Raw genomic sequence first — 15,480 nt, forward strand, 5'->3', positions numbered from 1 at the left:
ATCCTTACTACTCTCACCTCTAAGTATCTGAAGGTCATCTTGGTCTTGTCTAGGGTAATGGCCACTGTAGACATCATAGCTGTTGAGTTTGTAGCTCAGCTCTTCATCCTCTCGTAGATTTAACACTAAATCTGTGCCAAACTTTTCACCCGCAGGTATGTTTTTCTCTGATATCCTAATGCTGTCAGAATTTCTTCCATTTTGCTGTGACAACAACCACTGTTCTGACACTTTGAACTGTTGCCCAGAAGCATTGCTAGAAATTCCATGGCCATTGTCAGAAAAATAATTATCTTCAAGAACATGTTTTAAGTTAAGTTGGCTTGTTTTTCCATTGAGATGTTCAGCATAGATGGAACCTAATTGTAATTTATCCTTATCGGAGTTGTATTCAGTATCACTTGTGTAGCTCTCCTGTTTAGTCAAGAAACTATCAAACAGCCAATTCTCATCTTCACAGCTGTCTAATGAAAGTTTACTGTCTAAGTTTCTCTTTGCATTCTTCATCTGCTCCCCATTCTCCTGCTCCTCACACTCGTAGGCATTCCGTTTCTTTATAGTTCCAGGGGGCCTTATTTGAGAGATTAGAAGGGTGACCTTGGGGCCACCTGTTCTAATCAATTCCACTGCCTCGTGGTGCTGCTTCCCTTCCAAGCTGGTGCCCCCAATGGCAATCAGACGATCCCCTGCCATGATTCTTCCATCCCGTGCAGCTGGGCCCCCTGGAACAATAGACTTGACAAAAATACCCAGGTCGAGGCTATTGGTAGTTTCTCCTCCTACAATTGTGAGACCTATACCATGCTGTTCCTCTTTCTCAAGGGTTACCTCAAAGATCTGACGGCCTGAAAGTGTTAGATCTTGTTTCCATTTGTCTGCAGGAGTGGGGTAAGGAGGAGCAGGATCTGCAAAGAAATACAATGATATCCAAGCAAAGGTTGTTTGTAGTCACCAATTCATTATAAAAATATAATAAAATATTTTATGGAACGTCATCCCTAAAAAATCTCAGCCTAAGCAAGTAAAAAGATCAAACTGTATTATTAAAACTATTCTACAATGCATATTTTCGAACAAGAAAGATATGACAAATTAAGATGAGAGAATAACAAGGAATGTATCATCCGGTGTTTTACCAAATCTCACAGCACAAAAATGATCTATCATGTTTTGTTTGGTGTAATGCACAAATTATTAGACAAATTTCCAAATGGATAATAAAGATTATATTATTATAGTTTGCTTATGTACTTAAAAAGAACTGACCCATGGGTTTTAAACTAATGCAGATTGTAAAATCAGTGCTGATTTGACTAACCTACTAATAAAGACTCATTAATTTAGCTGGAAAGAAAATTTATGTTATTGGATTTCAGACATAGAGCAACTTAAATATTCATTAAACTTTAAGTGAGACTATTAAAATTCAATGAAACTTGGTCTGAGCTCATTATAAGTGGATCTAATGGTCTGAGTTCATTATAATGAGATCTATTGGTCTCAGTTCATTATAAGGGGATCTAATGATCTGACTCATTATAAGTGGATCTGATTATATTAAGATCACAGCAAAAAAAAGTCTAATAGCAAAAAAATTCTCTACCAACCTTTATTTAATAGCTTGTCAATGACTGGCACAAAATCCAAGTCGGGTGACTTGGAAGTCATGTCTAAAACAAAATATACAAAGAATTCTAATCTGAACAGTTTAAAAACAACAAACAAAATGATCTGTATTATGCCTTCTTCTAAATAAGGAGCTGAACTAAACATTACAAAGCAACAATCTCAGTACAAAGTTACAATTCTTGCTAGAAATTTGTTTTTGTGGCAACATACTTTATTTGCTCTAATGATTACAGAACTAGTAGTAATATTTCTTGTTAGGAACATAATGCTCACATGTGTAGCTTATCTGTTTCTGTCATTAACAATCTACAATGGTCTAGCACAATAATAATGACTAATAATGTCTTATTTTCCAAATGAAATATACAGATTTCCGCCACTACAATGTTCAAATCAGGATTTTTTTTTTGTTTTCGACAACCTAGTTCTCTACTATTCTGCCTTCAATATTCCTTATAAATATTATTTTTTAGACCAGTATCTAAATGATGAGATTGGTATAAAGCATGAAATTATTCACTTTCTAGATATACTATACTATACACTAAAGAATCACTTCCCCTGCTGTGGACCTGAACAGAAACTTTTTAATCCTTCAAGGTGCATGTCAAGTTAAAACATAAACAACTAGGTTTAGTTTTGTACTGTTAATGTAAAAATAATATAAGATAATCTATCACAAGGATGCATTGCAGTCAGCACACAAGAAACTTTCCCTAACTTGTGTACTCAATGGAGTTGGGGAAACACAGTGCTGTCCTATAAAGTTTTAATTGAAACAAAATCCAGCATTTACCAAACTTTAAACTTAAGATCCACTAGTTAGAAACCAATTCCTTTAGCAATAAACCCCTCTCTAATCTATAACTATGAATAGCCAGAATAGTTTTAAAATATGGTATTAAATATTTTTTTATACCTAACAGCAGCTGTAACTGATGCTCATCAAATGACGGCAGTGATATGTCGTCTAAGGAACCATGCAAAGAATAAGCCTGGATGTCAGAGTAGAAAAACGGGCCACCAAGAACCTGAGCCATGCGGGGAGCTTGGTATGGAGGTGGGCTAAAGAGAAAATGTTGAAAAGATTTAACATGCAACATGCCATTCAAGCATCTGTGAGTTCTATGACACATGCAGACACATTTACAAAACAAGTATTCTGCAAGAAACAATAACAGAACCTAACCATGCTAGGAATTATGAAGATCTTCAAAACAACGCATTCTGAACGACATTTCAATTCTCATTACTCAGACATCACATATTTTTAAAAAATCAGGCTCAACACTGAAAACAATGCAGCAAGTGAAGTCATGTCAAATGTTCAGTGGACTCACCTCCTGTATTGTAGTGGGTGGCCAAGGTTAGCTAAAGTCCTGTCCATTACATCACCATCATCATCCCAATCATCTTCAGGCAAAGGCTAAGAGAGAAAAAAAACAATTTTCATGGTGATAATGTAACACATTCTTTCTTTACAGGGCAACATACCAGAAATAGGTTATATTTGTATATTTGAACAATTAGCAATTCAGTTTGATTTTGAAAAACAAATACTAAAGCAGCATGTCAATTTTTGTTTTACTTGAGAGAAAAATTGGAATAGAAGCTTTATATCTATGGTTGAGAAAGATTTGTTAATAGATGAACAAGCCTTATAGAGACCCCTATAGCATGGGTTGTAGCCTGAAAGTTTGTTACATTTCATAGGAGTCAAAGTCTGAGGTAAGTCAACTCCTTATATGTTATTCAGGAGATGGGAGAAGTTCCTATCAGGCTTTATAAATGTGTGCTCTCTCAGGGAAGAAATATTGGGCTTCTAAATTCTGCTATCTTCACTGATGTGAAAGGTTAAGAATTGATATATGACCTTCAAGCAATGGCCTATAACTTTACACTGTATTAATGTATATTTTGAAATAATTAACTATTATTTTGCATTTATCTACATTTTATATGGTTCTGAAAAATATTTTTTTATTGGAACAATTGACAAATCAATGTAGAGATTAAAATGCTATTAATGAGTCTTTGTAATAAAGCTGTCTTCTTCAAAAGGTCACTTTTTTTTTTTTTAAATGTACTTTTTTATCTGCGAGTCCTTGGACCAGCTGTAAAAAAAAATTATCTGTAGATGTCTATATGGGAAGGGAGCATGGTGGCTGAGAGATGGAGATCCTTATTAAACAAAAAAAAAAATAATAAAATGAATGAATTGCCCTCAGTGTAAGAGCTAGTACACCTATTTATGGTGAAATGGAGGCAACTATTTTTCTAATGTGTGATGTAAAAACACAAGTCCTCTTCACCTGCAGGCTGGGCTCTACATAGGCCGGAGGTGAAACAAAGTTGATGACCTCTTCCTGGACAACATCATCACCCACCCCAGTGTCTACAGTGTGAGGACCACTCAGCTCTACTGCCATATCTCCTGTATAAACAACAAAGAAAAGATAGAGGAATGCTTTAAATAGTAAGCAACCAAAAACACACATTTAGTCTTGCTAAATTGAAACTACAAGCAACCTTTTTTTCATAATATTTCTGGGTACATTCTGATGATGCAGTGACTTTGGATTGTGACTCCACAAGTACACATACTTACCAAATAAAACATATCATTTTCATGTATTTTATTACAGTTTTGTATAATTTTCTAAACATTTAAACCTATTATGATTATTATTAAGCAAAAACTTTTACATACAAAAAAAATTAATAATTTGAGAATAAAACTAGCTTAATCCAGTGTTTTTTTTGTGTGCTATTTAATCAGATATAGAGAGTATTCATTGAATAATAAAACTCAAGTCTTCAGGGACACATATTTTCAGTTTGCATTAGTATTAAAGGAAGCCTAATAATGGCATATATAATTCTATTGTCATGCTCTCCGATACCTTCAAACAGGAAAAGGATAATATTTAGAGACTTATATAGGACATACCTCATTGTGAAGAAAAGATAATCTTATACTGACCTGCCAGTGTCTCCATATTACTGGGCCTGGTTCTCATTCGAAGCTGAAACCTATGTTGTTCAGTTGAAAACTGAAGCAAGTAACGCCCCCTGAAATGTAAGTACATAATCCCCTGTAAGTACATGATCCCCTCAAAAATCTATTTGAAACTATTATTACGATTAAAATGTAATTCTTATTCCCTTTTAATCAAAAGTAAGTGAATTGATAGAACCCATTGTAAGTTGAATGTGAATTTTCTTTTTCAATCTATGATGATTTCTTATTTAAAGACAAATAAACATTGACACAACTGAATGAAATGTGTAATACCAAGAAGGAAGTGATATAATAATCAATAATAACAATTTACTTTGCATGTTACTGTTAACAAACTCAAAGTGCTCTGACAACATAACAAACTTATAAGAGTTGAAATGACTAACTAATGTATAAAACTCACTTTTTAAAGGAGTTGGTATAAAAATTGATCTTTGGTGGTTTCCCTTTCACAACTTCCACCTTTGGCTGAATGCTGAATCTTCTTTTATTAAAGGAAATTTTCAAAATGGTTCCCCAGGGATGATCTTGTATGATGCTACGCCCTGATGCTTCAGGCTCAGCTATGATAAGACTATGCTGTGACAGTCCAACCCATATGAAGCTGTCAGTATTTGATTTACTCTGGTGTGAAGAGAGGAAAATGCAAACATTCTAAGAACTGTAACAGTGTCTCAAATCAAAACCTCAAACTTTTGTGTTTTATTTTAGGTTTGGAAGATATCACAGTACATATGTTAAGTTTCCTTAAAGATGAAGATTCACATGTTCACCAACTCGTTTGGCCAAAGCTTATCAAGTTTTGTGGCCAGAAGAACAAACCCTACTTTCCCCAACTAATGCCTATCAGAAATGAAAGTAAAATGCCTTTTTTTTCAATCCTAACAAAATTCCAGCATCCACAGAGTGAGAACTAGAGAATTTTGATTCAACAGCTAGACACTTAGCTGATCAGAGCCTCGCATCCCTTTTTTTATATAACATATTATTAAATTTTGTTTTCTTTAAAATAGAAAATCTACAACACCCAGAAGCAATGTGTTACTCACCTTAAACAATCTGTAGAAATGGACACCATATTCTGGGAGGTGACGAACATGCTGTAAATATAAATATAATAAGTTAACTAATCAAATAATTAGAAGCTAAATTGTAATGATTTCACATGCATATAAGAACAAGCTTGGTTCCTAATGCTTGATATCAGTTATATGAATGGTTAATGAATAATGTAACAAGGTCCAATAAAGTTAAATGTAACAAGATGAAGTTAAATTTAAGTCATTGGTTAATATGCATGACTAAATGCATGACGCGTAGGACGTAATCATCTTCTTTTTTGAAGTAACGTCTGTATTATATAAGATAAGATAAGATAAGAGCTTGACAATGATCTTGCTGAAGTTACTAAATAATTTAATTTGAAAAAATTAACCAAAAAAAATCCTTTTTTAAAAAAGGTTAACTAGGCTTATCTAAGGGAAAAAAAAAAAGAAAAATTGCTGCCATATACCTCAATACTGCAGGACTTATCTTCTTATTTGTATATAAAACAAATTTAATTAATTAATACTAATTCATTAACTAATTGGTTAATTTTTTTTATTCATATAATGTCATAGACAATGAATAATTGTGCAAAATTTCAACTTGATCCAAGAATTGGAAGTGGGAATAAAACGTGATAAGGGAAATATATCCACATACACAGACACATCTCTCAATAAGTAGCCTTAAAAGTAATTAGTTACCAATAATTAATAATTTTTTTAAAATTAATAATTGGTTAATTGGTTTTTTTTCAAATTCATGTTTTGTTAGGCACAAAAAATGTTTAGTTTCAAATGGATCTGAGAATGGGTGTGAAAGAAATAACATGTACAAATATTGTAGCAGACAGACAGAGTGAGTTGATATTAGCTTTGCAAAAAAATGGGAGAAATTAAATTAATGGACTATAAGGGTTTTAAGAATAAATAACTATTTTGCTGCCTAGTACACGAAAGAAAATAAAGGCTAAGGCAAATAAGGTTGTTTTGCTACTCAAATTACCTTAATGTATTCAATCTCTGCTTGTGACTCTGCTATCCCTTTACAATTCTTGTGCTCAATTACTGCATTCCTGTACAGGAAATTTTCCCCAAAACGTTTGACAGCAATGAATGGGAAGTAGTGCTCCAGCATGAAGTAGCCCTGCCCCATCTCAGCCTCAATATAGTTACCAAACTCCACCTGGAGAGCCAGGCCAGCCAACTTAGCCAGGACATCAGAGCTGCAGGACACCCTATCCTCCACAACATCCCTCCGCAGCTGTAGGTACAGGAGATGGTAACTGCTAGTATGACTAGTGAAGAAAGAAATATAGAATCTAGATGTAATGACATAGAACAGCATTTAGCAGAGATGTAATGAAAATCAACCAAATACAACATTTTTTTTGTTTAAAGTTGTCTAGTTACCGAAAATCTGTCAAGGAATCTGGATAAAACTTGACTCTGACATATAAATTAAATGTTGATGGAAGGACCAGATTTTTAGGTCCTTCTTTCCATCCATCAGGAGCAACTTTATGTAGTTTGGTCTCAGCATCCAGAAAAATATGTTCACCTTCTAATAAAAAATACAAATAAAAAATCGTTTATTTATATAATTTGTAAGGCATTGAAAACAAAAGTTTAATCATTTATTAAATTGAAAAAAGATGGAACAAGCCAGGTACTCACCAGAAATGTAAGTGAATCCAAAAAAGTAAAAATCATCCAAGTCCAGATTTGGAATAATTGCATCAAAAAGTTGTCTCCCTGTGGTACTGGGGTCTAGTAGCACTTCAAACTTCTGGCCAGTCAGATGAACTAAAATAACTCTTCGAGCCACTGTTGCATGTCGACTGCCCTGTAAGAAAGTAGTTTTAAAATGTAAACGGATAATAAAGATTATTATTATTATTATTATTATTATACAATACTTAAAAGCATCAAGCCTTATTTGTTCCTTTTCTTAAGCACAAGTTTTGTTTTGAAAGGCCTAAAGTAAGTGAAAATTAAAAATATTTTAATAAACTGAACCTTGTGTTCAACAATAAATACAAATAGTACTAAATTAATTGCTATGTTGTTGTTTTTTTTTAATTTTCATAATTACTATTACAAATCAATGAATTAAATCGTCTTAACTAAATGGATGAATAAATAGCCAAACTAAATGGCACTGGATAAATAAATAGCCAAACTAAATGGCACTGGATAAATAAATAGCCAAACTAAATGGCACTGGATAAATAAATAGCCAAACTAAATGGCACTGGATGTATAAATAGAAAATCTATAATTTAAACAGTAAGTAAGGGGTATGTATGTATCTATGTCCCAAATAAAAATCAAAACCACTTAACCAATTTTTATAAAACTTGGCATTAATGTTCCTTAGATCATGGTGGAGAGAGTAGTGTATGTTTAATGTCCCTCCCACAACCGGTTGGCCCTAAAAATAGACAAAAAGTACCCTAACCCTTAATGTCAATAGAGAACAAAACGTTCAAACCCCCTTTTCACAGTATTTTATATCTGATATGAATACGTTGACTCATTTTCACACTCTCCCTTTATTTTCATGGCAAAAAAAATATTAAAAAATAAGAAGGAAACATTCTAAATGTTTGAAATAGATCTAAATTCAATCCAGTAGATCAGTAAATCCCAAACTAAGGCCGCAGGCCTCGGGTCATATCCAGTAAGTTCTTTATATGATATTCCCAATTAGACTGTTTTCAAAATAACTATCAAAATGAAAGTAGAACAAAGTTATGTCCCTTCAGCAGGTTTTATATTCCCTGCATAAGTTTATTAAAAAAAAATCAACTGATGAGTAGAAAGTTTACCTCTGCTTGGTGTGGTAAAATGATTTTTATAGCAGGCTTTTTCTCATTATGAAAGTATTCTGGTCCATTGTAATCCTGGAAAAAAAAAATGTTCAACCAATTTTAACAGCTAATTTAACTCAACAAATAGTTGCACCATCAAAAGTTACAAAAGATTCCTACTTTAGGTTTTTGAGCTGGGACAAACTCTGTAGGTGATTTGGTTGCTGCTGATGGCTGTTTATCCGACAGTGAGCTGTCCTCCTGTGGATGAGATGGAAGCTGAGGTATGGGAGGAGAAGCCTGACGGTCAGCAGTCTGTTGCTTTTGTTCAGCTTTCAGCCAACCAGGATCGATGCTTACAGATACTGCAGGAGTCTCATCAGCTCTAGATGATAACAAATGCAGAAAACTGAATTCTCAATAAAATATTATGACTTAAGAGATTTTCATAGAAAAGATTTTTAAGGATAATATGATTTTTTTAAAATCGATACTGTTTCTTTTTTTATTTAAATTTTATTTTTGATCAAATGAAGTTAAAAGTTTCCCCCAGATTATGAAAGATACACTCGAACATCATTCATACTTTAAAGGAAGCTTTGTGTTTTAACTCTCTCTCTCTCCTTAATTATTTTTCTCATTTCAATAGTATTATTCATTTTGCTCATTTGTATTTCACTATCCTGTTATGATTAAACTTCAAAAACTTTTTTGTTTGATATCAGAAAATGTTATATTTGGTATGGAATTATAGGAGAAAGCATGCTCTTTCTAAACAACACAAACTCTTTCTAAACAACACAAATTAAATTTTATAAATCCAAATACTAATTTAGTTTAATGGGAGTCAAATCAATGTTGGCATCGTCAATTAGGAGAGAAAGAGTTAAATGTGTAATGTATGTAAATAAGATTACTGTGCAAGCAGTATAACAACCAACTGATTGCACTTTGCTCAGTTGGGCTTGTACACATATGCAGCAGATTGAGCTTGAGGACTTATGTCCAGCCTCCAATCAGAAGCAAAGAAAACTAATTATCTCACCATAATTTAGCATGCAGCGGAATGATCAACCAAGACATTCCTTTTTTATTGTTGTGTTTAAATAAAAATGTATCCAGTTGGGCAAAGTGCTTACAGAGGAAAAAAGTAAATGGAGTTTGAAGCTTTTTAGTGCTGAAACAAATCAGTGGTTTGAATCCCCGTCTGGGCCTGCCTATGTTTCACCCCATTTTCTTCACCTCCTTCTCTTCATAACCTTGCTACCTTAGTGCAGCTAGTATTATAGGTTACATGTCATGTTTATTCATACGAGGAAAATGTAAAGAGTATATTAAAGATCCAGAGAAGACAGAAGATATAAATGGACAAAACATCACTTGGACACTTTTAAAGCCCCTAAAATTCTAACTTAAATAGATCTGAATGAGAATTAGAGAAGATATATAGACGAAGCATCACCTCATCATGTTTCCCAAATCCCCAGAGTTAAAGAGTGACATATGACTGCCTGTATCTGTTTCTGTGTCCTTACTTGTATTGAATGCAGTATGAGAGCCAAACTGAGAAAGTAGGCCAGGCTTGTAGCTACCTGAAGCAACAGGAACAAAGGATGAAAACATATCTTTGGGGGTAATATATAAATAGTATATATATATATATATATATATATATATATATATATATATATATATATATATATATATATATATATATATATATATATAACTTAAATAAAAGTATTAATTAAATAACAAACTTCAGTTTAAAAAAAAAAGTTCCAAAGCCTCACCAAGTGTATAAGACATCAAAGATGCCATGGACAAGGTTTCTGTCATATTTTCATGAGACATAAGAGGTGTCATCAGACGGCTGCGTACACCATCCAACACAGAAGGATTTTTACCACTTCTACATTTTGACATAAAAATACAAGAGAGCTCTAACTTTCTACCTGTACTGATCAAAAAAGAGTTCCAACCCACCAACTCACCAAACAAAAAAGAAAAGGAAAGACAGGGATCAGACCAAATAATAAAGAAAGAAATCAGAAATCAAGAAAATTGAAGTTAAAATAAACTAAATGGAATTAACCAGCAACTAGCTATAGAGATACAAAGATTATTTGATTGGTTAGATTTATGGTACATGATCATTAAATTGCTAAGTTTTGTGAAATTTAGGATAAATAGAAGGATAGTCACATAGAAAAACAAAGAGACAAAAAATTGTGATAAGGCAAGAGAAAAAGGGCCCACAAAGAGAATTAGTTTAAAATCTTATTCAGTGCAAATATGAAGTGGTACATTATAACAATCAACCAATTGAAGTTGAAAACTAAAACCTAGCTCATCCTTTTTCTCGTGCTTACCTTGCTTGCCGCAGTCTTATCTGGCGTTCTTTCAACTGAATGTATTTTTGGTAAGCGGGATTCCCTTGTCTCAATCCCAGCAAGCCTTGCACAGAGTGAGCTGCTGTGTATGAAGGTAACTACAAGGAAAGGTAGTCATAAGATGTATTTAACATTTGGGTTAAAAGATAAAAGTATTAATATAGTCAAACATTTTAAATTAAAACAGATCTACCTGCAGCAATCTGGCAGCGTATTCTGAATGATCACTAGTGGTTGATGTCATTGAGGTGTTCAGTAATGAGGTCAGACCATGCTCACTGTGTGGACTAACAGCTGCAGGGTGAACATCAGATTTCTGATAGCTGCCAGTTAAAATGCCGGAATCGTCTAAAAAAACAAATATATAAATAATTTAATCCTAAAGTCTGATTTTTTTTAAAACTTAACTTTTGAACCACAGTTAGGAAGGAATAGCAAAAGGAACATATAAATAATGTTTGTTGGAATGATATTAACAATGTATAAAACTTAAGTTAAAATTGAGATAATGTCCAAAAAAGTAGAATGAGACTAACAGTGACTGACTGACATACTGTATAACTATTTTCTCTAATGTCTTAAATTTATTGATTGTCTAAATCCTTCTCCAGATACTTCTCAAATTCACTAGTTAGTTTTCTGGGTCAGGTATTGATTTTTCCAATTAATCAGAATGAATACATATTTGCTCCTAAACCTATACACTAGTCTAATTAGAGACATTTGATTTGATTTTCAAAGGGCCTGGCCCTGTATCTTCTTGATCAAAATTGTGAGTGACAAAAGTTATATATTGGTTGTGGTTGCTTTACCTCTTTCTCTGCTAGGAGAGCGAGAACGAGATCTGGATCTCGACCTAGACCAGGATCTTTGATTCTCATGGCGGTGCCGGACATGAGGGCGAGGTCTACGCACTCTACCTGTCCGGGTCCCGAAAGTCTGTCCATAGCTAGTGTTGCTTTCAAAGCTTAGGTCATGGGAAGACAACTGGAGAAAGAGCATTTATTTTAAAAATAAATACATCTACTTATAGTTGGCTTTCAGTGAGGTTAAGAATTGGATATTGAATGCTACAATGTTCTAAGAGTGAGTGGACTGATAAGGCTGAATTTGAAAGTTTAAGATTGCTAAGGGCATTCAAACATGAGTTGTAAGGAGGTTTGGCTACTTCATATAAATATGATATACCCATGTGTTATTTCTGCACTAACATTTCCAAAAGCAAACACAAAACCAACATTTTAATCACTCTCACTTAATAACAGAGCAACTGAAACTTAATAATTCTTGTATCTTTCTTTGTTTTTTTATTTTATTACAGTCACTTAAATATTAGAAAAAAAAAAAGATTTTTATTTTTGAGGTAAAATGTTATAGTAAAAAAGATGGCTTTCCATTAAAACTGTCTTACTCCTTCATAACTGAGCACAAAGTCTACTTTACCCTATGATCACTTCCCAGCACTGATCTGTAGAGCCTGGACAATGTGTACATGTGAGGGGGCTTGTGTGGATGCTGGCTAGACTGTAGTGCACATGCCTAGATGAAAGGATAATGTAGCTACAAGATTTAATGTCACTGAAAATGTATTACTTTAAAAAAAAAGTAAATTGTAAAATAAAAATATCTTATGATTGACGAAAAGTCTTGACAATAAATAATTTATTTTTTTTCTAAAAATTTACATAGTATTTTGTATGAAATCGATAAAGCTTGCATTTACAGACCTGCCTACCAAAATAAAGTCCAAATGTGTAACGCTGATGGTCAAAATGCATATTTTGGCACCAGAATGCGTAACACTTACGCGATCTACTATTTTGTCATACATATATATATATATATAAATTATAATATATATATATATTTATATATATTTTTATATTAGATGTCTTGATTAGATCTACAATCTAAATCTAGATCAATAGAGATGATATCTAGACTAGCTCTGGATCTATGTCTATATAATGAATATAATCTACTCTAGATCTGGGCTCAAGAGTTTTTCAGATGCCGTGGATCCGCTACAAACGTAGGTCTACTCCAAAATTTCGTAGGCCTACCTTCATCCTTGATCTATTGAAAATCTATTCTATTTCTACTCTAAGATTAAGAATCTAGTCTAGATCTAGACTAGATGGTAGTAGATGTAATCGATCTAGATCTAGTCAATCTAAATTTTAAATCATACTATAACTAAATTGGATCTAGATTGTAGAGTAATGTAGAGAATCATGACATAACGTAATGACTAGCTAGACTCTAGCTAGATCTATTCCTGTATTATAAGTTATCTAGATTCTAGATCTAGAATCCAGATCTAGATCTAGACTAGATATCTACAATGTCACTCAATGTGTTTTGAATCGATAGCACTTCAATATTTTTTTTCTATACAAATGAATACGGGAATCAGGGATTCAACATAATTAATTTCTACTAATGAACTTACGAATACAAAAGTCACGTTGGTGTATCAGCTAACTGACGGTACCAACCCGCCACTCCCTCACTCTCGCGTTCTTCATTTCTAGACTAAATCTAATTGCTATTAAGAACCAATCAACGTATAGATCTGGACACAATGTGTTCCCCCACCTTTTCTGTTCCCCCCCCCCCCCAACAAGAAGGCTTAGCCTGAGCGTGACCTCCGTGACCGCTCGTAAGCTAGTCAAGAGGGGGGGGGAAAGGATACAAAATGTGTAACGCGACAGGTTAAATTCGTATTTGCGTAGTGACTGTCATTTTTGGGAGATTTTGCGTAATGATTACGCATTTTGCGTAACGGTAGACAGGTCTGCATTTAGCATATGGCAGTGTAGAATACAAGTGGAAAACATGCCTTGGGACAAAAGAATTTCTCCCAGGTGTCCTAAAATATTGCACAAGTAATCTATATGCCTAATAAATAAACACTGCCCTCATCTATTGTTTGTGTACAAAGTAATCAAGAATAATGATGACTGTATAAAAGTGTGTCAATAAAGGAGTTACAGACATTAACTTCAAACCATTGAGTTGGAAAACATTAGTCACTGTGAGGTGTCAAAACATTAGACACAGAGCAAACCATTTACAAAGGTCAACAATGCACTTTTAAGTCTAGAAAAACATATTCAAAATAAATAAAGTGATTAAATTGAGGCAAACTAAACAAAGAAAGCTACTAACAAATTATTCTAGATGGTTCTCATTATCAAGAGGTAATTTTAGGCATGTGTGTTCCCACATACTCTTATTCAATCACTATAGAACTTTGATTTCACAGGGGTGATAGGACGTGTTTTACAATTAATAAGCACCAGAAAACTAAAATATTTAGATGATCAGATAGGAAGAAGTGGCAAGAATAAAGATAAAATTGCAAGTACAAGATTGGAACACAAGGATGTGTGTTTTCTATACACTGAGCTAAAAACTAGTTTGGCATGATAAGTTACTGACATTTATTTAAAACTATCTAATTATTAACTAATTAATCTCTATACATAACAATGTAATGGTTGAGCCCACCTCCAGAATGTGCATCAAACTAAGTCTCACAGCTGCATTCCTAGCACTCATGGCTTGCAAAAGTGAATTGAGGTCATAGCTTATGCTCAGAACCTTATAAAAAAAAAGAGGTATCGAAAATTAACAAACAATTATGTCAAACTCAATACAAATATCATTTTGGATCTTAAAATAAAATAAACAAGTCTTGAAAGGTTCAATAAGATGCACAGAGGAAATGAAAAGAAAAAAAATAAATTTAAATACCAATTATAGCAAGTGTAAATAGTAATTCAGATGAAGAAGATGTATACTAGTACTAGTACCTCATTTTCCTTAAGGCCAAACTCAGAAGCAACTTGAAGAGTTCTGCCAACTGAGTAAACAAACATCTGAAAGTGAAGTTTGGAAATATTTTGTACAAAAGGAATCAATATAAATGTAAAGTTTAGAGCAACAGTGGACAGGATTGGATATAATACAAATCTAAAAACTTGTTAAAACTTTCTCAGGTTATAAGTTATTAAATGTGACCTAACTACCTTCTCGAAAGCTGTATCTGACAATTTATGGTATGTGTTTAAGTCAAACTCAGGTGCCATGTAGAGGGAGCCTTGAAGATTTTGAACCACTTCTGACAGTAAGATCGTTCCATTGTTGCGAATCAACAAACTGTTTGGAGTGACCATGTGACGAAAAGCTTCATCTTCAAAAACATCTCCTATTAGAAGATTTTTCAAACCTTTTTTATCAACTAATGACGCATTAATTTTGAAATTAAACTATGTGAATTTTAGACCGAATAGTGCTTTAAAAAAGTGAACAACTATGCAGAGGAGAAATACCTTTTATTATCAAGTCTTGTAGAGCTTCTGCACACTGACAAAGAAGAGCCCAGATTTCTAACTCCTGTAAAGGCCCCCCTCGAGCCTCCAAAATCTCTGACAGGCTCAGAGGCAGTGAAGTCAGGCAAGGCATATTTAGAGTGCTTTATAATTTTCAATCTGATAAAAAAAAGAAAAAAAAAAACATGCAACAGATTATTTTAATGGTTTCTTAGCTAAACTAAAAATGTGCTTTGAAAA

General features: G+C 33.4%; 1 protein-coding gene across 1 annotated transcript in view; it reads right to left on the reverse strand.

Moving 5' to 3' along the window:
- Positions 1 to 15,480, reverse strand: part of LOC106055555 (tyrosine-protein phosphatase non-receptor type 13-like) — a 35,708-nt gene that overhangs the window by 16,989 nt on the left and 3,239 nt on the right. The window contains exons 2-24 of the mRNA XM_056019101.1: positions 15,241 to 15,399; positions 14,938 to 15,116; positions 14,722 to 14,787; positions 14,417 to 14,509; positions 12,347 to 12,442; positions 11,716 to 11,890; positions 11,097 to 11,251; positions 10,883 to 11,001; positions 10,304 to 10,422; positions 9,973 to 10,102; positions 8,691 to 8,895; positions 8,529 to 8,603; positions 7,375 to 7,543; positions 7,111 to 7,261; positions 6,704 to 6,995; positions 5,701 to 5,751; positions 5,055 to 5,275; positions 4,613 to 4,701; positions 3,942 to 4,063; positions 2,970 to 3,055; positions 2,549 to 2,694; positions 1,608 to 1,670; positions 18 to 905 (exon numbers count right to left, since the gene is read on the reverse strand). Coding sequence (XP_055875076.1) covers positions 18 to 905; positions 1,608 to 1,670; positions 2,549 to 2,694; positions 2,970 to 3,055; positions 3,942 to 4,063; positions 4,613 to 4,701; positions 5,055 to 5,275; positions 5,701 to 5,751; positions 6,704 to 6,995; positions 7,111 to 7,261; positions 7,375 to 7,543; positions 8,529 to 8,603; positions 8,691 to 8,895; positions 9,973 to 10,102; positions 10,304 to 10,422; positions 10,883 to 11,001; positions 11,097 to 11,251; positions 11,716 to 11,890; positions 12,347 to 12,442; positions 14,417 to 14,509; positions 14,722 to 14,787; positions 14,938 to 15,116; positions 15,241 to 15,373 — 3,823 coding nt within the window. The 5' untranslated portion in view covers positions 15,374 to 15,399. The remainder of the gene's footprint in view (positions 1 to 17; positions 906 to 1,607; positions 1,671 to 2,548; positions 2,695 to 2,969; positions 3,056 to 3,941; positions 4,064 to 4,612; positions 4,702 to 5,054; positions 5,276 to 5,700; positions 5,752 to 6,703; positions 6,996 to 7,110; positions 7,262 to 7,374; positions 7,544 to 8,528; positions 8,604 to 8,690; positions 8,896 to 9,972; positions 10,103 to 10,303; positions 10,423 to 10,882; positions 11,002 to 11,096; positions 11,252 to 11,715; positions 11,891 to 12,346; positions 12,443 to 14,416; positions 14,510 to 14,721; positions 14,788 to 14,937; positions 15,117 to 15,240; positions 15,400 to 15,480) is intronic.

This window comes from Biomphalaria glabrata, chromosome 2 (assembly GCF_947242115.1).
Source record: "Biomphalaria glabrata chromosome 2, xgBioGlab47.1, whole genome shotgun sequence".
NCBI classification, from domain to species: domain Eukaryota; kingdom Metazoa; phylum Mollusca; class Gastropoda; family Planorbidae; genus Biomphalaria; species Biomphalaria glabrata.